General features: G+C 41.4%; 2 protein-coding genes across 6 annotated transcripts in view; one reads left to right on the forward strand and one right to left on the reverse strand.

The window, feature by feature from the left end:
• Positions 1-17,882, reverse strand: part of EYA3 (EYA transcriptional coactivator and phosphatase 3) — a 114,862-nt gene extending 96,980 nt beyond the window's left edge. For 4 of the 5 annotated variants that reach the window (XM_072609553.1, XM_072609549.1, XM_072609557.1 and 1 more), the window contains exon 1: positions 17,765-17,882. The gene's annotated coding sequence lies outside the window, so the exon portion shown is untranslated. Of the gene's footprint in view, positions 1-9,351; positions 10,158-17,764 lie in introns of those variants that run through there. The other variant, XM_072609550.1, reaches the window with a different exon arrangement.
• Positions 17,326-23,647, forward strand: LOC140507487 (uncharacterized). The gene is made up of 3 exons (XM_072615560.1): positions 17,326-17,431; positions 17,664-18,495; positions 18,786-23,647. The coding sequence occupies exons 1-3, from the start codon at positions 17,326-17,328 to the stop codon at positions 18,805-18,807; spliced, it is 960 nt and encodes a 319-aa protein (XP_072471661.1). The 3' UTR covers positions 18,808-23,647.
• The last annotated feature ends 1,108 nt before the right edge of the window (positions 23,648-24,755 follow it).

A 24,755-nucleotide genomic window follows, 5' to 3' on the forward strand; every position in this document is an offset into this window, starting at 1 on the left:
CCATTTTGACAGCTGAGTGGCACACAGACTGGAATGGGGAGAAACGTGAGACAGGAAGACCAACCAGCAGGCTCCTGGAATAGTTCAAGTGTGAGTTGCTAAGGATCTGCATTAGAGTGGTTTCAGTGACAAAGAAAACAAGCAGGCATAAATGAGAAATGTTGTGAAGATGGAATCCACAGCACTTGGCCAGTGCTGGGGGGAGGAGAGGAGCAGGGTGATAGTAAGAAGTCAAGGATGACACTGGTTATGAGCCTGGGTGACAGGGAAGATGGTGGTGCTCCTGACACTAAGTTAGGAAGAAAGGACAATTTGGGGGAAAAGACAGTGAGTTCAGTTTAGACATGCTAAGTGTAAGATGTTTATGTGACATCTAGTTCAAGATGTCCAATAGACAGTTGGAGATGCGAGGCTGGAGGTTAGGAGAGACATTAGGGCTGGATAAGTAAAAGTGATAATCATCTGTCAAGAGATTATAACCGAATCCAGGGGACCTAATGAGATCACCAAGTGAAACAGCACATATGGCTCAAGACAGAGCCCTGGAGGACACCCCCTTTTAGTAGAAGATACCGGCCCCCACTCCTTTGCAGAGGTGGTAGGTTCATAAGTATAGTACACTATCCACATTTTTATACTTATTTTCTCTCTAATCCCATTAGAACGTAAACTCATTGTAAGCAGAGTTCATTCTTTGTTCTTGTATTCCTGTTATCTAGCACAAGTTTCTGGCACATAGTGGAAGCATAGATATTTAACTGATTTATTTATATCTAAACAACAATAATACAAAATAATCATAATTCTGAAAAAAGGAACAAAGTGATATTCAAGAAAGGAAATACTATTCCCAATCTCGGAAGGCTTCATGAAGGAAGATTTCGAAGAATTCAGTATTTCAGTAGGGGAAAATGGAAGGTGCCAGTTTGGGGGAGAACAGTGGGCACAGAGTGGAGGTATGCTGGTAAATGTTTAATAACCAGCTTTCTATGCAATGCACAACACACTTTTAGGCTTAATCTACTTTATTAACATTTTCTCCATCACTTTCTTAAGTCAAGACAAGCAACAAAACAATAAATCAAGCACTGATTTGTAGCATTCACCAATTTCTGAGGTATAAATGCTAACACTGAACATATAAGAGGCAGCTATCATGACCCTACATAGGCTAGCTCCAGCACACCTGTGGCACAGAGGCAGGAAAGCACTGGATTTGAACACATGTAACATTTACTCCCATTCCTTAAGTTTTTGTTTCATCAGTTTTTTCCCCCTCCTCTTCAGGCTTAGGAACAATTTGTTCCTTTTCAGTAATACCATCTCAATATGGTAAGGCGAACTCCTGTATGGGTTGGTTTGACCATGAGCCAGGCCTCTAAGTACACCTTCGAGTACACCTTTGAGAGCCTTGCCTTGCTAACCTAGATATGCTCAATGACACAAAAATTCACTCCCAAACCTCTAAGTTCCACATTACTCTGCATTTTTAAGCATATGCAGCAAGAGTTCAACACTCTTTTTCGGCAACAACCTGTGTCCCACCCCACTGCTTAGCTTGGGCACACCTGCCAATTCCATTACATCAACAGAAAGGAACACATTGTTTCTTCAAAGTGACATCTTTCAAATACTTGGTAACTTTTTGGATTTGCATGCCCTTGAGAGCTTGTGCTCTTTCACCGGTGTTCTTGAAGTAGACTCAAAGCTATGAACCCTTTGACTTGCATGATTTTTGTGGGGTTCTCTGGATTAAGAGACCACCCCACTATTTTAAATGATTATGTTCCTCCACATGGCAGGGGCCAAGCCTGAGGCAGTTGTTCCGGATTGGGGGGAGAAGGGCTGGGGAGAGACAATTAAGCACATTCTGTGCTCCTCTTCTCCCCAATCCCCTCTTTGAATGCCACATTAAAGTTTATACTTTATTTGGTGGTAAGCAAGAGCAAGCCATTGAAGTTTTTGAGCAACGTGATTACAGAATGTGCAGTGTAGATTAAAGAAGCAGAGACTTAACACTGGAGAGACCATTTAAGAGATCATTGCATATGGAAATATTTTGCATGACTGAACATGTAAAATCTATGTCAAATTGTTTGGCTTATTAAAGAGGAGGGAAAGGAAGAAGGGAGACAATTTGGAATGAAAATTTTTAATAATGAATGTTAAAAAACTGTCTTACATATAATTGAGAAAAATTAAACAACTTTTTTTTAAAAAAAGACTTGTGGCAATGCAGATAAGAAATAAGCACATGGACTAGGACAGCAGAAATGAAAATATAGGGGTCAGAGGCAAGAGACTGTGGAGGCAGAAGGGACAGAACTTGCCAATAATAATAAGTGCTCACATTTATTAGCTCTTCAAAATTTGTGAAATATGTTACTACATCACCTTATTTGAGATGCTATTATCTCCATTGTAGAGATGAGGAAATGAAAGCTCAAAGGATGATAATAGCAAAGATATGCAGCAGGTATATAAGAGAGGCATAATAATGCTAACGGCTAATGAAATGCCCCAACAGGGCAGGGCGCCATCACCCCCCTCATTTTTCAGATGAGGAGACTGAAACTGAGAAAGGTGAAGCGACTTGCCATGGTCACAGCACTAGTAGGAGAGTGGGAGTCAGGAGACAAATTCAGGTTTTCCTGACTGGATGCTGGAAGAGGAGGAAGAAGTAAAAATAGCAGAATTCAAGGTATCAAATCATTAACATAAACAAGGGGAAAAAAAAGAAAAGCAAATCTGAAGGGGAAAGGTCAGTTTTCTTACATGTGACTCTCCTACTTTCCCCCACATATTTTGCAACCTAGTGACTCTGGGCTCCTGACTGTTCCTCACACAAAACACTCCCATCTCCAGATGCCAGAATTTTCCCTGGCTGTCTCCCCATGCCTGGAATGATCTCCCTACTCTAGCTTCCTTCAAGTTCCAGGTAAAATCCCATCTTCTACAAGCAGCCTTTCCTTATCCTCTTAATGCTAGTTATCACCCCTCTACTGATTATCTCCAATTGATTCTGTATATATTTTGTTTATCCATCACTGTCTGCATGGTGTTTCCCCAATTAGACAGTAAGCTCCTAGAGAGCAGGACCTAGGAGGTCCTTAATAACAGCCAGGGAGGACTAAGTAAATCTTGTTGCCCTGCTTGGCCACTCATACTGACTGCCCACCAGTCATTCTTTACCCAGGCCATATGAGCAGCTCATGCTAACAGACATCTCCCTGAGTGGAATAGGTTTAGTGAAGACTTCTCAGATTGTAATTTTTCTTCCAGGGGTGAGGTAAGACCAAGAGGCTCAAGGTTACAATATTTTTAGAGTGGAATAATTCCATATAAGGATATAAAACTGTGTAGTACATTAGGGTCTCAATGATTGGATAAAACTTACATAATTCTTCAATGTTTTCATTTCAAAAGGGATTGGTTAGATTTTGTGTCTAGAATGTAAGATCATATTCTCAGCTAATGAGAATAATGGTCAGTGGGGCAGGGGGAGCGGGGGAGGGAGTTGCATTAGGGTCTATAGAAATCACTGTCTTTTCTATGTCTTTGGCTTTTTCCTGCTCCAGGTGAACTGGTACAGGAATTGCCCGATTCTCAGAGAATCTAGTAAATAAATCTTTCTGTCATCACTTTGAGAGGCCTTTGAGTAATTAATTCAAGTAGGGATCTGAACCATCCCACACAACCCTGATAACAGTTTTTATTCCCAATCTTCTTTCTTTGTCTCCCCAGCACTTAGCACGATACCTGGAATGTAGTAGGCATTTAATAAATGCTTACTGACAAATTCAAGAGTCTAACATCAAAATACCATTTTCAGCCACTGAAGCCAGACTCCGAAATCAACATACACACGTTTCAGATAAATGCTACTGCAAAAATAAAAGGCCAGACATTATGAACAATGAGAGTTTAGCAAAACCATCCTAAATCCTGAAAAAAAATTTTAGCCTTTAGAACATATGCAGAAAGCACTCTACATACATCACTGAACTAAGTTCAAGCACAGAAACCTTCAGATGCTATGTAGATAATTCCCTTTTTGTGGTTCAGTTGGTATCGATCACATTTGACTCTTTGTGACATCATTTGGGGTTTTCTTATGGCAAAGGTACTTGAGTAGTTTGCCATTTCCTCCTCCAGCTCATTTTACAGACGAAGAAACTGAAGCAAACAAAGTTAAGTGACCTGTCTAGGGTCACGCAGCTACTATATGTCTGAGGCCTGATCTGAACTCAGGAAGATTAGTCTTTCTGACTCTATCCACTGCACCATAGCTGCCCCTAATTATCCTAATCCTATCTATCTGCTAATTGGTGATCAAGCCCATGATCATGGTAAGACCCTGTCTGGCATGCTCAGAACACCGTATTTTGTCTTCCAATAAATCTGAGACATAAAAGTTAAGGCTCTAGAATTTTTCTGGTAGACTTAGTACTTCATTGCAATGCAAGGACTTAAATAATTCCCTATGGTCTCTTAAGGCAAAATGCCTTCCACATCCAGGAAAAGAACTATGGAATTCGATCACAGAATGAAGCAGATCATTTTCTTTTGTATTATGTTTTGGTTTGTTTTATGATTTCTCCCTTTCAGTTTAATTCTTCTATGCAACATGACTAAGGTGAAAATGCTTTTAATAGGAATGTATGTGTAGAACCCATATAAAACTGTATGTCATCTTAGGGAGGGAGTGGGGAGGTAGGGGGGAAGGAGAGGTAGAAAGGGGAAAAATCTAAGCTATATGGAAGTGATTGTAGAACAATGAAAACAAATAAAATAATTATTTTTTTAAAAAAAGTTAAGGTTCTAAGTCTAATCCTTCAAGCTGCCCATCCAACTTACCCACTGCCCAAGAAATATAAGGACTCTTCAATTTTCCTTCAGTTTCACTCAACCTCACACACGCAGTATTTACAAACTATTCTAAATTAATCTCTCTTCTCTAGAGTCAGAAGGGGGCTAGTAAAAAAGCTCCTTTGTAGCCTCTTGGCTTTTAGCCAACAATGGGGACCAGATGCTTCAGAAGTCTTCCCTCTACTAAGCCTTGATTTATTTTAAAATAGCCTAGGATTCTAATAATACAAGCTTGACTGACAGCTAGAGAAATTTTTAGCTTCATTATCATGCTTAACTTCTCTGGGTTTCAGGTTCCCCTCCAAGGAATAAAGAGATTAAATTGGATCACCTCTAAATTCTATACTTTGATTCTAGACTTGAACTTAGGTCTTAGCTAATGGTCATTCCAGGCACATGTTATGGAAGAGAGATGGCAGCAGCAGAAATCACAGGGCAGTGTCTGGTACAAGGAAAGAACCCTGGACTCTGCTTGGCCACTAACTAGCTATGCCCTTTTTCTATCGTCCTTAGCTGTAAAACTAGATGATTAGGTTGGCTTATCTCTCCATTTCCCTTTAGCTCTGAGTCTAGGATTCTTTCTGTGTGTTCCTGCCTGAGGCTACATTACTTTGTACTAGTAAACTTTTAGTTGTTTTTAAAATTTTCCTTAGAAGTTACCTAAGAAATCAACGCAATGAATGGCCTTTGCTTACTTCAGTTCCCCCCAAAAAAACATTTGTACTTAAAACAATCAAAACACAAGAGAAAAACTGGAGGAAAGTTTCCCCAATTCCAAAAAAAACGCATCAAAGAAACAGAAGAAAAATATCTAACTATAAATAAGAAGAAAAAAAAAGAACCTGGGCAGAACTTAGTACATGAACCAATTTATAATCCACTAGGCAATAAAATTAAAATGAAACAGACCAGCTAACTAAAAGGAAGTAGCCATTCACATCTACAACTAAAACAAGGCCCTCTGGGAGCACCATAAACTTACTCCCTTCAGAAAATGTTTATTTGATGATTTCAAAACTCATACAATAAGTATGCAGAATGAGAAACAGTACAGTCATGGGAGGCAATAATGAACAGAACAAACCTAAACTTAGGAAACAAAGACTGGCATTCCCCAATTGATAAATGGTCAAAGGATACGAACAGGCAGTTTTCAGAGGAAGAAATTAAAGATATCTATAGTCATATGAATAAATGTTCTAAATCACTATTGATTAGAGGTGCAAATCAAAACAACTCTGAGGTACCACGGAACACCTGTCACATTGGCTAACATGACAAAACAGGAAAATTATCAATGCTGGAGAAGATGTGAGAAAATTGGAATACTAATGCATTGTTGGTGGAGTGTGAACTGATCCAATCACTTTGCAGAGCAATTTGGAGCTATTCCCAAAAGGTTATAAAAATGTGCATACCTTCTAACTGAGCAATACCACTTCTAGGGCTGTGTCCCAAAGAGATCATATGGGAAATAGGACCCACACTTGCAAAGGTCATTTATGGCAGCTCTTTTTGTGGTGGCAAAGAATTGGAAATTGAGGGTGCCTATCAATTGGGGAATGGTTGAACAAGCTGTGGTCTATGAATGTAATGGAACACTATTGTGCTGTAAGAAATGATGAGCAGGCAGACTTCGGAAAAACCTGGAAAGACTTATATGAACTGATGCTGAGTGAGGGGAGCAGTGTACACAGTTACAGCCACAGTGTGCAGTGACTAACTTCTGATGGACTTGGCTCTTCTCAGCAATGCAAAGTTCTAAGACAACTCCAAAAGGCTCATGATGGAAAATGTTCTCCACATCCAGTGAAACAACTCTGGACTCTGAATGCGGAGCAAAGCAGACTATTTGCTCTCTTTTTGTTTTGTTTCTTCTTTCTTGTGGTTAATTCCATTGGTTATAATTCTTCTTTACAACATGACTAATATGAAAATGTACATGTGGAATCTTTATCAGATTGTTTGCCATCTTGGGGAGGGGGGAGCTTGTGGAACAGAACATTGTAAACTAAAAATAAATAAATAAAAATTTTAAAAAAGAAACAAAAGACTGGAAAAGTTTTTAAACTTTGTCTAGTCCCTATGTGGAATATGTTCCTTTCAGGAGTTCTCTTACTTCAACCAAAAGGAGAACAAACAATTCCTTCTAGTCCCAATTTCTCTCATTTTATGGCCAAGTAGTTTCCCTTCCTTACGTTTCCATTCTTCCTTTGATACCATCCAAACATAACGGATTCCCACCAAGCCCTCTGTTTAATTAGACCCCCCCCAAGACCTGGAGTGATGACAAAGTTTAGAGAGACTACATGTATTATTTCTATGGCCAGAAGAAGGAGGTGGGGGAGGTAAATTTTTAGCCCCTCTATTTTCCATTAGTATTATTATAAATATCTTGTTTTACAGAGTCATTATGTCTTTAAATTTTAAATAAATAATTGTTAACTTAGTAGTCCTTTCAAGTTTTTGAATTTGCTATATATTGCTGAATTAGGAAGGTGGATAAATTTTGGGCTAAAATAGGAAGATATCACTAGAACACTGCTGAATTACACTGCCTGAACCAGAACACTAGAAATAAATCTAGAAGAAATGAACACTTCCAACCTCTACGATTTTATGCATCTGCTAAATATCATCACTATGTTAAAAGCATCCTTTCTTGTTTTAAGGAATTTAGTAATTATTTCATCTGATTTTTTAAACAAATAGAACACAAACAACAAAATTCTTTTCCACTTGGAAGCTCATCATTTCAAATTTATTCCCACTTGTAGTGAAGTTTAAAGCAACAAATAACATTCCTGACTCCAGCAATTGCTCCATTACTGAACTTTTAGTATTTGAATAGCTTGCTTTAATGTAGAGAGAAGTCTGATCTTTTTTTCAGAACTTCACGTAGAAGACAGGTGAAAAAAACAAATCCCAACCATTCAAAATGCCTATTTTAAAAGCTCTAGTATCCAAGAAGAGAACATTTTATATTTCAGCATGTCTGTAGCAAAGTCTGAGTTTATTTCCTATACATATACAGATACATGTAAATATATACCTTTTTTTTCCAAGAGAGAAAATTAATTAGGAAAACCTTACTAAAATGCAATATTCAGGGGCAGTTAGGTGGTGGAATGAATACAGCGCCGGTCCTGGAGTCAGGAGAACCTGAGTTCAAATTTTATCGGCCTCAGACACTTGACAGTTACTAGCTGTGTGACCTTGGGTAAATCACTTCTTCTCAATTCTCATGCTTTCACTATCTTTCCCCCCCAAAAAAATTTTGTTACAAGAGATGCCTGAAAAGAAAGGATATATTAAGCTACATAATGTAAAAAATAAAAATCATTCTCTAAGAAAATAAATAAAATGCAATATTTAGTTAATACTTCTGACAAGCTACACAGGCTAACATAAAAGGAACAAAAAATAAACATCTGTCCTACAAAGTTGTTGTTTTTTTTTTTTTTACCAAAAAAAGAATCTTCTGGTATATTTTTTAAAAATTAAATTTCATAAATCTATTGGTTTCAAAGAAAGTGAAGTCAATTCTCATCACTATGTAAATTTTCAAGCCTTGAAATTTTTAAATTTCCTATACCCAATTCAATATCAAATGATCATTACCCTCTCAGCAAAAATGCAATTAAGTTTCTAGCATATGATTAAAAAAAAAGTAACTTGTACAAAAAGGCAGTGATATTCCAACAAAAACTGTTTGTACTTAGTGATTTTAAAGCTTTTTTCCGCTTCATTGAAAGATAAAAATGGAAATGTTGATGTAAATCTGGCTACTACTCCACTGGTTCAAAAGAAGTGGCTAGAGTTCAAGTTGGTATATCGTTTGCTAACTTCTTCTAGATGAAAGGGGAGTCTTATCTGATGGACATAATATAAAGAAGAAAATTTGTTTCATATTTGAAATCCATGTGGAGAGCATTAAATTTAGGGCATTTTCATTAATCCATTTTAATGTACACTGCTGATCAAAGAAAGAAGAAATTAAATAACTTTTAAGGTTGAGACATTTCAGTATTAATACTGCATGCGTTTTATAATACAATCAATTTCCACAAGGAACTCAAAGCATTTAACATTAATATCATCAAAGAATGCTTTTCTAAAAGCTGCAATGAAATTTTTGCTTTTTTTTTCCCCAACATTTTACTACCTGAAAAACACACATAGAAACACAAAGAAATCCAGGATCTGTGAATTATCCCAAGTCAGGTTCCAGTAAAAAGCAGGGCAGGGAATAAAATAAATCCTTGGCTTGGGTTCCTGATCAAAGAAGCTATACACCCTTAGGATCGTGGCAAGGACAGGGGAAAGATCTAGTATTTAGGTTTCTAATCAAAAAAGCTTACATATTCTCACCCATAAAAGTGAAAACTGTTACACTAGCACTTTCTTGCTGACTGATGTCAATTTTTACACAGAAGTGTTAAAAAAAAAAAACCCCACAACATACACAATCCATCCTCTTACCTGTCCCAATGAGATCGTATTAAAAGCACAGATTGAAATGTTAGCCTCATTCACAACCTGTTCTCAGTTCAGTGGAACAGTATGAAACTTTGATCCCAAGACATTTGTTGAGTAGACTATCACAGGAAGGAATGAAAAAGCACTTATTAAGTACTGGCTTCTCACTAAGCACAGTGGGTACAAAGAGATAAAGCAGAGCTGCTGCTCCCAAGTAGCTCATACTCTATCTGGGGAGATTACCCATAAAAGGAAACTGCCATTTACATTTGTTTAGGCAATCACATGTTCAAATCTAAGTAGTACAGCCATTAATCAAGTAAATTAACTCAAATGTAATCAACAAGATCTTCAAAATAGCCCACCCCACTCGGAATAGCTCTCATTGGAAAGGTTTTCTTCATAGCATACCAAAATTTGCCACTTTGAAAATTTCCATTTCTCCAGGTCCAAAACCCAGGACAAGTTTACTCTCTCTTCCAGATGACAGGCCTTCAAATATTAAGGCAGGAATCAGACAAAAAATTCAGGACCATTACTCTATCTACTGATAGATATGAGATGGTCTGAAGTGAGCTTTCTAATTGTCTTCTAATTTTATAGAGGAAGAAAATGAGGGCCCAAGAGGGGAAGTATGTAACTAAGGTCCCAGGAGAGGCAACATAGCCCATTACAAGCATTTAGACTGGAGGGTCAGAAGTCAGGGTCCTTGTGTGAGGTCTGTCAAGTCACTTTCCTTATCTGAACTGCAGTTTCCTCATTTGGAAAATCAGAAGGTCTGGCTCTAACATCCCATGATTCTAATCATACAATTATTAATGTATTACAACATGGCTGTACTGAATAAACTGGGGGGGGGGGGGTGAGGGGGAGGGAAGAATTCTAAGGGATTCTATGTACAACAGTGAAATAAGGAAGCCTGGAAGTGATTTAAAAAGAAAAAAGCAAACTTCATTAGGGCACAAATGAGGATAGCAAGTAAGAAGCATGCCGTTTCAGTTTTTAAAACTGCATCTTTCATTAAAATGTCCCAGACAGGGGATGTCAAGGACAAAAATTTAGAAAGAAAAGGAGCAATCCAGGCTAATATCAATTACTTTGATTTGCCTGTAGATTTTAAATCATAAAAAAATCATAAAATGTATACTCAGTCAGCAGAAGTCAAAGTGTGAAGGATGCATTTTATGCCAATTTTTTAGGTTCAACAAAGTGGGGCTACAGAACAGGTTTGGGGCTTTTATGGTTTATAACTATATGGTTAATACCTATATTATAACATGGCTGGTTTCTTTCCTGCTTAACCATCACTAAGCGTCATTTTTCTTTGGAAATTCAGGTGCAGGTTCCCTGTTGGTGGTGGTGGTTCTAAGGGTTCAGTTGTGCTTGATTCTTCATGACCCCCTCTGGGGTTATCTCAGCAGAGATAACAGAGTTATGCCATTTCCTCCAGCCATTTTACAGATGAGGAAACTGAAGCAAACAGGGTTAAGTGCCTAGCCCAGGGTCACACAGCTAGTAAGTGTCTGAAGCCAGATTTGAACTTAGGAAGTTGAGCCTTTCTGATTCCAAGTCTAGCGCTCCAGCCTCACCTAGCTATCCTAGGTTCCCTCGCAGTCTTTTACTCATCAGACAGAAGATCAAAGTGCTCTTTGCAAACAGCAGAAGCAACAACACAGACTAGCACTCTTCATTTTACTTAGTCCTTGCACAGAGCCACTACCATAGAATAAATATATACAGGACATCTATCTATCCATCTATCTTATCTATTACTACACAGCTCATATTGAGCTCTTAATAAGTGCCTATTGATTGATATATAACACAGATGTGTAGGAAGAGAGAACTAAATGCTTAACTTCAACTCCTGCTCCATATATTAGGTACTGTGCACGCACGTGGTTTGCTCAAGTACAATACCTTGCGCACAGATTTTAAAAATCAGTGGTTGGGTAGCACAGACTGAGCAGAGACGTCAGTTGTGAACTCCAACACGAGGGAGGATGGGCAATAATATCCACATCCATGAATGTAAAGATCCACAGAAGTTCTGATCTCAACAGTCTCGAAATCATGTGGACACAGTTTACCAAGATGCGATGCTTTACTTGAAAGCTTTACCGACGCCAAAACCCCTTCCTGGGTGCGCATCTGCAGGACTTCATTATTACTTAGGTAGTCTCCCTCTTTTAGAGGTTGACGAGATCAGCTCTAGAGTTCCTGCCTGCTCTTCCTAAGTCTATCCTAAACGGAGGCTTCAATATGCCCAAGGAGTACCAAGATCAAATAGGAGATGTCCCACCATCAACCCAGACATGACCCCTTTTATCTACCTGTAGGCCTGATCTACCTACAGAGACCCTAGAGTCTGCAGAAGTTCTTAATCCTTTGTGCAACCGAACTCCTTTAGCAGTCTGGTGAAGGCTTTGGACTCTTCAGAAAGTTTTGAAATGCATAAAACCAACTGTACTGAAATATAGTTATCAAAACGTTTTTTAAAATGTTCATCCAAATTAATAACTGATGTCCTAGAGCTAACAACTGACTGTAAGTCATGAAATTTCAGATTTGGCTGTGGGGCTATTTTTAAACCACTGGGCAAATTAAAGGCAGGTCAAATGGAAGCCTTCCTACCTGTCTCAATTTCCAGAATCAGTCATCTTTGCTGGCTCTTCATTCTTGTCATACCCGCTAACCATGAGTCCCACTAACCATGAGTGTTTCTCAAGGTTCTGTATAGGGCTCTATCCACTATTCACTCAGAGGTTCTTAAGCTGGGATCCTGGAGAAACTTGTATTTTTAAATAACATTTTGAGAACTACATTTAAATAATCAGTTTACTTTGAAATCTTTGTATTTTATTTTATTTATTTAAAAACATTCTTCTGAGAAGGGGTCCAAAGTTTCCACCAGACTGACAAAGAGTTCCATAACATAAAAAAATTTAAGAACCCTTATACTAGTCTTACTTGATATCATCAATTTCCACGAGTTAGATTATATCCATGTATATGATTCCCAGCAGCTAGGTAGGGCAGTGGATAGTGTTGGGCCTATAGTCAGGAAGATCTGAGTTCAAATCCAATCTCAGACATTTACTAGCTGTGTGACCCTCAGCAAGTCACTTAACTTCAGTTTGCCTCAGTTTCCTAAACTGTAAAAGAGGAACCCTGGAGAAGGAAATGGCAAAGCACTCCAGTATTTTTGCCAAGAAAATTCCAAAAGATGTCATGAAGAATAGGACATGGCTAAAACCATCTTAACAACATCAACAACACATGATTCCCTGATCAACTGCTTTTTGGACATCTCACATGGGATGGCCCATACTCATCTCAAACTCCAAAATGTCCAAAACAATGTCCAAAAACATAACTCTATCTTTCTCTCAAACCTACAACTTTCCTCTTACTCGGAAAAAGATCATTACTTTCCCAGGTACACAACCTCAACTACCTATGCACAGTCACCCCACATAATAAATCCGTTGTCAGTCTTGTTATTTCTTCCTTCACAACACTTTTACTCCACTTTCCTTTCTCCCCACTCAGATACCACCCTAGCACAGGCTCTGATCACCTCTTGCTTTGACTATTACAAAAGCCATCTGGGTTGGTCTCCCTGCCTTAAGTTGCTCTCCTCTTCAAACCACCTTCCACTCAGCCACCAAAGTGATTTTCCTAAAGTGCAGTGCAGCTCTGACCTTATGTCATATAGCCTCTAAGATCAAAATATAAATTCCTCTGTCTGGCACTTAAAGCCTTTCACCATCTGGCCTCTGCTTAGCTTACCAGTCTTATACCTTATCCCTCTCCATACTCTCTAAAATCCAGCTACACTGGCCTCCTTGCCATTCTCATCTCCACCTCCAAATTTCTCCAACTTCCTTCATCACTCAGCTCCCAATCTTTCCACATTCAGCTAGAGGCCCTTTCCAATCCCACCACCTACCAGTACCTTCCTTCTGAGACTATCTTCCATTTACAATGTATATGCCTTACATGGACATAGTTGTTCACATGAGAAGGTGAATTCTGAGAGTAGGACTGTGACTTTGTATCCTCAGCACAGTGCAGAGAACAAAGTAAATGCTTAATAAATGCTCGTTGACTGACAGCTCACTGATGGGAAGGGGAAGACCACCTAGAGGTTACTGGTTACCATCATCCAGGCCTGACCTGGCTTATCTCCAACAGTCCTTGCTAAAAATATCTGGGGAGGCTTGACTAGGGTCTGGAAGGAGCTGAGGTCCAAGATATGCCACAATTACGGTACAGCCCTCTTTATAAGTATGATATAAGTAAGACTCACAACACCTAACTATACTGCTTAGCTGTGGACAGTGCTTTGCCTGCTACTTCACAATAAAGACAGAAAGAAGAAAGTGTTGCTTAAAGACATTGCTTACAGAAATGAGATGTCATTTGTGGAATTTGTGCCCATGAATTTGACAGCTGAGTTTTGGTTATGGCAACCAATTACAAATGATTTGTGCATTATGTGTTAGAGCCAAAGTTCAAACCCAGGTCTCCTGACTCCGAGTTCCCAGCACTGCCATAACTCAAACCATAACCAGATTCCTAACTAGCCTTCACGCCTCAAACCTTTCCAAACTCCAAGTGATCTCCACATGGCTGCCAAAGTGATATTCCTAAAGCACCTGTCTAACCATGTCACTCCCTGTGCACAAAACTAACAGATCGCTTTTACGATAAATTACAAACTCCTTTGTTTAGCAACTAAAGCCTTTTACAAACTAGCTCCAGTCTATCCTTTTAAACTCACTATATACATTGCTCCCCTTCACTTACTCTCTGATCCTGCCAAACTGAGCCACTAGCTGTTCTCTCAATAAGATGGTCCTCCTGTCTCTGAGCCTTTATCTAGGTTATTCCCCTTGCTTAGAATGCTCTCCATTCACCTCTTAGAATCTCTCACTTCCACTAAAACTTAGCTCAAGTGCCCTTGAACTACATTCTTTCCTAGTCCCCCAGCAGCTAATGCCTTTCCCCCATCCCCCCACCAAATAACCTTGTATTTGCTTTGTATCTTATATCTTATATTTGCTTAGCTGCATACCGGACAGGTTATTTCCCTGAAAGAAAGCAAGGCCTACAGAACAGAAATGGTTTTGTTTTTGTCTTTCTAAGCCTGATACTTAGCAAAGACTCCTTGTAGTTTTGTTTTGGATCAGATCTATGGTTTCTTAGGTGGAACTGATGGTAAGAAAATTCTCTCCACTAATTCATGACATGAATCCAAGTCTCCTGGATTCCAAGGCTGACTCTCTATCCATTACAATACACTACCTCTTAGATGGTACATGGCAGGTGCACAATTAACATTTGTTGATTGAAGAAAATGGAGGAAATGAAAATTCTTATGCCATAAGAACAAAATCTGTGCTTCATAATATATTTAGGAACTACAGAATTTTAGAAATACATGGGACGTTAGTGATGATCTGTTCCAATTCCCTCATTTTACAGGTAAGAAAACTAAAACTTTTTCCAAATGTTCAAAAAGAGATCTAGGAAGGAAACCTAGTTTTTCTATCATTGCTCCAAGTGTGACACCTAAAGCATCAGTGAGGAAAATTTCTTAAAAGCAGAGAAACATGAATAGAGGTGAAGAACATAGAGAGAGGAAAAGAAAGCTGTAGTGGGAGGAAAACCCCCACAGAATTGGAAGCTAGGAAATCAGAGTTTCTAGTTCTGGTTCTGTGGGCTATGTGACATTGAGCAAGTGACTAAAATATTCTATTGGTAAAATAAGAGACTTGGGACTAAATGATCTCTAAACTCTCTTCTCCTCTAATAGTCTATGGTGTTGAACCTTGGGACTGGAAATTATGTGAGGGGTGAAACAGAAGTGATAGGAATTTTTAAATACCATGAAAACAAAAAAAACCTGCTGAGAGACCAGGAGAGGGATGTAAATTTGGGTACTAAATTTGAATGGGCATTCTGAACATGTACAGAAAATAGATTAGGTCTTCGAAAGAAAACGTACTGGGGGTGGGAGGGAGAGGAGAAACTACATAACTTTACCACTATCATACTGAATTAGTATAGCAAAATTTCTTCCATGATTGTACGCCTCATCTCCCACAAAACTTAAGCATCACAAAGAAAAAATGCTAACTCCTGGATACGCTCAAATGACTCATAACTAAAGCCTGTGGGAAAAATAGGGCTGACTGTAACAGCCTGTTTACTGCTCACCAGTATATAGCCATCCTCTACCTTTACAGATAATAACTCACACTTAAATTGTCCACCCCTCCAAACTCCAGGAGCTCCTTATCACCACTAAGATCAAACAGAAAATCCTCTGGCAACTAAAGCCCTTTCTAGGTTTCTTAGACTTTCCTCTTTCCCTCATACTCTACAGTCCAGTCTCCTGGCTGTTCCTTCTCCCTGCCATGCCACCACCTCCTATCTCAGAGCTTTTCCTGGCTGCCCCAATGCCTAGAATGCTTTCTCTGCTCACTTCCTGGCTTTTCAAGGTTTCCTTCAAGAATCTGCTCCAATCTCACCTTTGGCAGGAGGCCTTTCCTGGTGTTCTGCTCCCCTATAGAACCTTCCTTCTAAGATTACCTTCCATTCACACTTGTCTATCTCCTATGTGTGGTTTTTTGCATGTTGTCTCCCCTATCAGAATCAGAGTTCCTTAAGGTCTATGGAACGTGATTTTCCCCTTTCTTTGCACTTTCTTTGTATCCTCATCCTGGCACACTATAAATGCTTAACAAATGCCTGACTGAATTTAAGGCATCAACTCAGGGATTAAGGGACTTGTCCTTGGCTCTATGTTAATTAATGTCAAGGACAGGATTTGAACTCAGGTCTCAACTGCTCTTTTAAGAATACCACATTTTCTCTGAGATAGCCTAAGGATAATGATCATACCATCAATGAACAGCAAAATAACATGTACCACTGCAGCTAAGAAACTGACTGCTGTATGGAGGGGGTGGGGGTTAGAGACCAAATCTAAGCTCAGAGCTCCAGGCCAAGAGCTCACAGATCAATCATGGGAAAATCTTTTTTTGTTGCTCCTCTAAATTAAAGGGCAGTTCCATTACATAACTTTACATCAACACCCAGAAGCCCTGCAGTTTGTGAATGAAAGTTTCTATGAATGATTTCCAGGCAAATAGAAGTACTATGCCTTCCCCAAACTCTATGCCCCATCAGATACAACTGGAGAGTCTGCACTCACTCCTCCCTACTGAGTCCCTGTTTTCCTTCAAGGCTTAATTCATACCTAACCATCTCCAACAAAATTTCGTCATGGACCCAGTGTTAATGCTCTCCCTAATTCAATTCTCCTTGGTGTCTTTTCATGGATTTAGATTTTCCAGCCACCTCCTCCCAAGCAAAGAGAAGTTCTTTGGGGTCAGACACATTTTCTTCTTTTTTGTTTGTTGGGGGTGGGTGGGTAGGTGGTGGTGGTGATCTATTAATCAATCAACAAACATTTTCTCTTAACATTCCACTCCTGAAGGAGGTCCTTCCCAGTCCTGTCTCTCTCTCCCTCTGCACACACTGCTTGCACGTTCGCCTTTATTACTTACTATTCGTACTGTATATATTCTTAATGCGTATAATTATTGGTGTTTTCTAACCTACTGGAATGCATGCTTCTTCAAGGCCAGGACTCTATTTTTCCTTGTTTTCCCAGCGCCCGACTAGGACAGGGCTGGCCTGGGTTCCAATCCAGCCTCAGTTGCTTACCGTGCTGCTCCTTTGGCCTCACTTTCCTCATCCGAAAAGTGAGGATGGTAATAGCACCCACCTCCCAGGGTGGTTGAGGGCGGAAAATGAAGTTATATTTGTAAAGCACTTTCCAAACCTTAACGTCCTAAATGAAGGCTGGCTCTCGTTACCATGGTTATGAATAATAAAGACAACAAACGCCGGTCGCCTCCTTAACATCGATACAGGGTTCCGATCCCAGCCGCATTCAGAAGAATGGTCCTTCTCCCCCCCACTCCCCGACACACCAACAGGTGGGGGGGTGACTATTACCCCGACCCCCAACAGGGAGGGGTGGCCGGCCAGTCGGAGACCCAGGGAGGTCACTCGGCTAAACAAACCTGAGAAACACACTCTAACCCCCCCCTGCAGGTGAGGAAACTGAGGCTCGGAGTGCGGCGGGGCCTTGCCAAGGTCACCCAAGTCCTAAACAACCTGGACACAACTCGAACCCGGGGCTAGAGACTCCCCACCCGAGGGTCCGGCGCCAACACCCCAGGACTCTCACGCGAACCTGTCCAGCCTGCGGCCCGGCCGAGCAGGGGCAGCCTAAGGCCCGACAGGCGCCGGGGCTCGGGGCGCTGAGGCAGCCGCGAGCCCCGAATGCCCACCACACTCCCGGGCCGCCGGGGCTGGGGCAGAAGCGGGGACTCACCAGGCAGCGGCGGAGGCAGCCCCCGGCGGGACAGGGGCATGGGGACAGGTCTGGCCCCGCGGCAGCCCGGGCGGGAGGACGAGGCGTTGGCTGTGGAGGAAGAGGAGGAGGCGGTTGTGGCGGCAGCGGCGGCGGCGACGGAGGCGGCAGCGGCGGCAGCGGCGGCGGCGGCAGCGGCGGCAAGGCGACCCGGATGCGCATCCCCTGGCGCCGGAAGTGAAGTGCAGCGTCCCCACCCCTTCCTCCCCGGGCTGCCCTCCCCGTGCGCATGCGTTTCGTCCTGACGTCAGGCGAGAAGGGCCCGAGAGGTTCGCCCCCACGCCCCGCCCCCCCCAGTTTGGCGCCTCTCGCGCCACGCCCCCCTTCCCACCTGTGCTGCCACTGGCCGGCGAGGAACAAAGCGGCCGCCTCTCCGTTCCGCGTCCCCATGCACCTGCGTGTACTCGGGACAACGGGCCGTTCCACTTGCCTTGTTTTTGGAACCATGCGCGCGCAAAGCTGACCCGTCCGGAGGAAAGGGCGACGAGTCCTGGGCCTGGGTTCGGCGGCCTCGGGCCCGGCAGGACGCGAAGGCAGACGTCCGAGCTGTGTACAGCCCCGTGGAAAAAATACCCCAGCATTCTCCTCCTTTTAAAGAGAAGGAAACCGAGGTTAAGCTGTGTAGCCTGGGCCATGCAGCTAGCCAGCGTTCAGAGGGTGGATTCGAACTCGGGGCCAGCGCTCCATCCGCGGTAAGCGCCCCCAGGCCTCACACCGCTCAGCCTTCGGCCTAGCTAGTCAGCGCCTACCCAGCCCCTTCCCCAGGGAGCTGGTGTCTGAAGCCCTGAGGATGTCATCGGTGTTCCGAGAGACCCGGATGGTGGGCCTACCTTCAGAACCGAGCAGGCGGCCGCTGTCCGTGTCCGTGGTGGGCTGCGATCGTTCCTGCTGCAGGAACCTTGTAAACGGTTGTTCGTCCTTGTTTTACTGCTGGTTACACGGTTAATGAATAGTATGGACGGTAACTTTAACGTTTATTTAGACTGCAGGATGAAGACATTTGAGACGTGCTGAAGAGGGAGAAGGAGGCTCCAGGCAGAGCGAAAGTTATGGGAAATAGTTAATTTTACAAATAACACTTTTAATTCAACAAAATTACATATTGAGTCAAACCGATCAACGCAGAAGAGAATGTAACATTACATGCAACATCCCACACCTGTGGACCCCAAACTCTGCAGAGGACTGAAGGATCTGCTCTTTTCTTAGCTCTTCTTTGAGGCTGGTCTTGTTCTTTATAACGTTACAACATTCAGTTTGGATTATTTTATGATACATACATTTGTCATCTTGGTGCCAAAGCCCATTAGTTTGGGACTCTTTCCTTGTTGGTAGATATCGATGCCGAGCCCTGCATGACAGGCAGAATAAAATTAGGGGGAGGAGAGACCTTCATTTCTCAGCCAGTCCTCTTTGGAATTCTCCAGAGGTTACTTCTCCTTTGGGACTCTTAAGGGCCTGTCCCCTTGAGGACTAGACAAGCTTCAAGTCTTCTTCTAATGTGGAATTGCTTTGGGCTCTCCTGGTTTCCAACTTCAGGAGAAAACATGGAAGAAACTGATTGTTCTTCAAATCACTGAAGGAAAAGAATCTGGGAAGATACGAGAGGAATAGGCAGTCATGTATTTGTCTCTAGCTTGCTGCTCTAGAGACTTTGGGGAGTTTCTTCTTGGATGAGACCCAAGACTCTCTCTCTTGTTCAATCTGAGTTACTTCCTTCCCAGTGGGAGAGCTCCTTTACTCTGTGTTGTCTGGAATATATTTTCCTATGTCCTCTGATTCTGAGTTTGCTGCAATTTGGATAAATAGACTATTCTCTATATATGTTCATTGTGGAGATGGTAATTGGTGAGAAAAGGACCAAGTCTGGATTATAGAGCTTGGAATCCCCACACCCCCTGAATGGCAAAGTGATCAGAAGTTAGATGGAAACCGATGATATCCTCTAACAATTTTAAGGGAGCAGATAAATATACTTCTTGCTTAGTAATTCCTCTTTTTAAGGAAAGCAGAATGGCCTCTGGCCCCAACCTCTTGCTTCTCCTGGCAAGAATGAAAATCTCCCTTGGAGAAGGGTAGGGTGAGAAGAGGTTAGAGATATCTGTTTTGACTCCCTTGGAGTCAAACACAAAAATAATAGCAAGCATGTCTACATGTGGAGCTCTATCCTTCTACATATCTATATCTATATATTGATATATATATATTTAGATATATACAAAGTATTTGCATTAGTCACAGCATTATAAAGCACATGCCACAATGCCATATTTGTCCCCTGAGTCAAGTTAACAATCGTTTATTGAATGTCTGTTATGTCCCAGTGAAATGCTGGGCAAAGAAAGGCAAAACAAAACAAAAAATCCCTGCTCTCCAGAAACTCATAGTCTAAGGAAGAGACAGTATGAAAACAACTATATACAAGATATATATGGAATAAATTGGAGATAATCTTAGAGAGAAGGCAATAGCATGCCTGGGGAGTAGGGAGGCTGTCAGGAAAGGCTTCTTGCAGAAGACAGGATTTCAATTGGAACCTGAAGGAAGCCAGAGAAGCCAAAAGGTGGAGATGAAGAGGAAGAGAATTCCAGGCATGAGGGACTGCCAGTGAAATTGCACTGAATTGAGAGATGGAGTGTCTTATAAGAGGAATAGCAAAGAGGCCAGTGTTATTGATCACAAAGTTCATGGAAGGGGAGAGTAAGGTGTAAGAAGACTGGAAAGGTATAAGACAGACTCAGTCTCTGAAGGGCTGTATAAACTAAACAGAGGTTTTTATGTTTGATCCTGGAAGTCACTGTGAGGGTGACATGGCCTGACACATGTTTTAGGAAGATCAGTTTAATAGATGACTGGAATGGGGAGAGACGTGAGGCAGGGAAACAAACCAGCAAGTTCTTGTAGTAGGTATGAGGGAATGAGGGCCTGCACCAGGGTAGTGGCAGAGTCAGAGGAGAGAAGGGGGGCATATATGAGAGATGTCATGAAGATAGATTCTATAAGTCTTCCCAATTGCTTGCATGTGGGAGAGTGGTGAGAGAGAGTGAGGAGTTGAGATGACACCTAGATTTTTGAGGCAGTGTGACCAGAAAGATGGTGGTACTCTTGACAGGAAGAAGGAAAGGAGGAACAGAGGAATTAGGGAAAAGATAATGAATTCTGTTTTGGAAATGTTGAACTTAAGTTGACTACAGGACATCCAGTTTGGGATGTCTAGTAGGCAGTTGGAGATGTCAGATTGGAGGACAGAAGATTAATTTACAACACCAACTATCACGTAAAGCTTATTGGCAAAAGTCACTTAGTACAGAATGCTCAAGTATTTGAGACATTAGCTGAACTTAAAGAAAGTAATGCCAGAAAAGGACACAGAAACCAAAAAGAGCTCATACAAAGCTCATGATCCTTCTTTCCCAATACTACTCCCTTCTCACTTTCTCCCCAAACTCTTCTACCATAGTTCCCTTGCTAAGTTACCATGCTACTGTTTCAGCAATTGAACACTTCCTTAGAATCATCCCCTTTGTCCATGGAGTAGAGCTTCCCCTCTCCTCATTTCAATGAGATTCCAATTAACCTTTATCTCTCAGCAGTCTCTCTAATTCTCTTTTGGCATCTTATTTTTCTTAAAGGCTTCTTTCTCCTCCCTTCCCTAGTGTGTCCCAATCCCAAATAACTCAATCAAGAATGTTACCTACTTCATAAGGGATGGGGAAAGGTTGGGAGAATAGTGCTCACAGCCTCCCTTACACTGGCAAATATGATATCAGATTTGAAATACTTGGAATTTTCAGATTCCCATTTACCGTCCCTCTGACCTCAAGAGAGGTGGCATGATATAGAGGATAATGGGCCAGACTTAGAATCAGAAAGACCTGAGTTTAAATGTCACCTCAGACCTACAGACACCATAGACAGCTGTGGGATCATGGGCGAGTCACTTAACCAGTCTGGTGCTTGATTCCTCACCTAGAAAATAAGGAATAATAATAGCACCTCGCTTACAGGGTAAATGTCAAATGAGAAAATGTGGAAAGCATTTCACAAACCTTAAAGCTCTGTCTATATAAATGCCAACCATTGTTATTGCTTCATTGTCCTCTCACCTTTTCTTCACCAAGCTAAGTCCTTCCCATTTTTCGAAATTCTGAGACTAGATCCAAAGGTTAGGAGAGAAGTTGAAACCAGATAAGTAGACCAAGAGTCCTCAGCATATAGATGACAGTTGAATCCGTTGGAGCTGATGAGATCACCAAGAGAAATTGTGTAAAGAGAGAAGAGAAGGGAGCAGAGGACAGCCCTGGGTGACAAAAACTGCCAGGCCTAGAGGCCTGTGTGGGCTACCCGAGTCTTTCTTACCTCACCTCCGAGGTCTTCGGCTGGCCACGCCGGATGCACGTATGAGAGAAAGGACGTTCCAGAGTCGAACAAGGGTTGAGCTTTATTTCAGGGTCTCGGTTACAAGTGCAGGGGGGTCTTCCTTAGGAGGAAGAGGGGGAGATTTCCTAAGGAGGCTAAGATCTTAAGGGATTGGAAGTAGAAGTACAAGCGGGGAGAGAGGGGGAGGGGAGAGAGGAAAGAAGGAAAGCGGAGCCTACTGTCCTCTTGGCTCCTTACGTGCTAAGAGAGAGCTTTCAGGCTTCCTCAATCCTACTTAACCTTCAGCCACACAGTTTGCATCTCAATACCGTGCTGTTAGATAACAATAGTGTGCCCAGATCCGGGACGACCTCGAGGGCAGGGAGACTCCACCCATCACGTATCTCCCGGGGAGAGGCGGAAATACCCGAGCTAGCCGAGCTAGCTCAGTCTGACCTTCTCGAATCCCCGCTGTTCATGGAGGGCCTCGTAAGACTCTAAGATTTAGAAGTCCCACTTTTACCCGCCCGAGACCGTCCACACGGATTTGAGCTTCCAATCCCAACAACCCACTATTAACAGCTATGACTTAGACAAAGATCCAATGAAGAAGACTGAGAAGGAGCAATCAGATGGTAGGAAGAGAACCAGGACAGAGTACAGTCATGGAACCTAGAGGAAAGTTATCATCAAAGAGAAGAGAGTGATCAACTATATCAAAAGCTGCTGAGAAGAATGAAGATTGAGAAAAGGCCAGGAACAAAAAGTGTCATATATAGAAATATGTTTGGAAGAATATTTTTCATAGTAGCAAATAACTGAAGAGATCATGCTTATCAATTGAAAAATTGCTGAACAAATTATGGCATGTGTATGCAATAGAATATCATTATACCATAAGAAACAATGAATTCAGAGAAGCCTGGGAAGACTTGTGTGAACTGATGCAGAGAAAAGTAAGTAGCACCAAGGGAGCAATAATTACATGATGGCTGTAGTAATGTAAAAGAAAACAACACTGAAGGACTAAACAAGTCTGGTCCAGAGGTGTCAAACCCAAATAGAAATGCACTAATGCATAAATAAGGATCCCTGCCACCACATATTGACTTAGTTTTAAAATATAATGTTATCTATGTTTATCGTATTTTTATTTATTTTGTTAAATATTTTCCAATTACATTTTTATCTGATTTAGGTGGCACTTTGGAGTGTTGGAGACTGTAGTTGAAACCTCTGATCTGGTGAATGGACTTTAGAGGACTGTTGATGAAATATGCATCAGGCCTCCCAGCTAGTGGTCTTTAGGTTCAGAATGAGGCACAAATTTTTAGATATGGACAATTCGTTGATTTGTTTTACTTGATTGCGCTTATTTTTCACAACAAAGAGTTTAGGGATGGGAGAGGTTAAGTCATGGGGAAGTAATAAAGGTATGTTTTTTTAAAGAGCACCAATAAACATATTTCATGAAATAAAATAAAATGATGGAGTTGGACATTGATAACTTCTAGTTCTAAAACTATAATCCTTGATACTCTAGGTAACTAGAGGTGTAGAGCTGGTGATCAGAAAGAGTATAATGAAGATTTGGAAGAGGTAATAGGGAAATTCATAGGAGTCAATGCAGAGAGGTGATAGTTGAAGTCCTGGGAATGCAGAAAATAATTTAGGGAGAAGGTACAGCAACAACTTGAAGGCCACAGAGAAAATCTTGGGAATACTTAAGGGGTTGGGAGAAAGGAAGTCGGTGAAAAGAGAATAACAAAGAAATTAGCTAGAAAGGGCAAGAATTAGAAGCCTATGGAGGAGAGAGGGTCTAGAAGAAAGAGGTGTTCATTGGTGTTGAGATCTACAGAAAGAGCCCAGGGAATGAGGAGGACTTGATGTAATGGGATCATTGGGGACCTGTTAGGAGATTAGCCTTAGTAGAAGGGTGAGGCAGGAGCCAAATTGCAAGGGAATCTTTGATAATCCTCACTGGCTCCAATCACTAGAACCTTTCGTGCAATTCCCTAGCCCTTGTGCCTAGTAGTGGCCCAGAGCCTAAGCAACATTTCACAACTTCTCCCAGGGACGTGCCAAGTCTGGGACAGCCTTCTTTACATGAATACTTACATATCAAATTACCTTGTGTTTACTTCTCTGTGTACACACTGTATTCCTCTGGTAGAGTGCAAGTTTATGAAAGAGAAATAAAGGGGATGGAAAAGCAAATGACAGGATGTCCCAAAAGTCTTAGGGCAGTTTTAAGTGTTACTATCTTTGGGATATCCTGTATATCAATAAAAATTTTAAACACAAATCATAAAAAGAAAAAAATATACACTCCTTGGGGCAAGTGACGTTGTTTCTCCTCCTCCTCCCCCTTCTTTTGGTCTCTGTAATTCCACTTAGCACTAAGTATCTAACATAGTTTACCTGTACAGGAGCTCCCAGGGAAGAAATTCCTCAATCAGTGTAGATCAACACCTCAAACTAACATGTCAAAAATAAAATTCATTACCTTTCCTCCTAAATCTGTCCCTACTCTAAATTTCCCTATTTCCACAGTTTCCCTATTCCCATTCCATCCTTCAACTCATTCTGGTGT

This window comes from Notamacropus eugenii, chromosome 5, assembly GCF_028372415.1.
Source record: "Notamacropus eugenii isolate mMacEug1 chromosome 5, mMacEug1.pri_v2, whole genome shotgun sequence".
Taxonomy (NCBI): Eukaryota; Metazoa; Chordata; class Mammalia; order Diprotodontia; family Macropodidae; genus Notamacropus; species Notamacropus eugenii.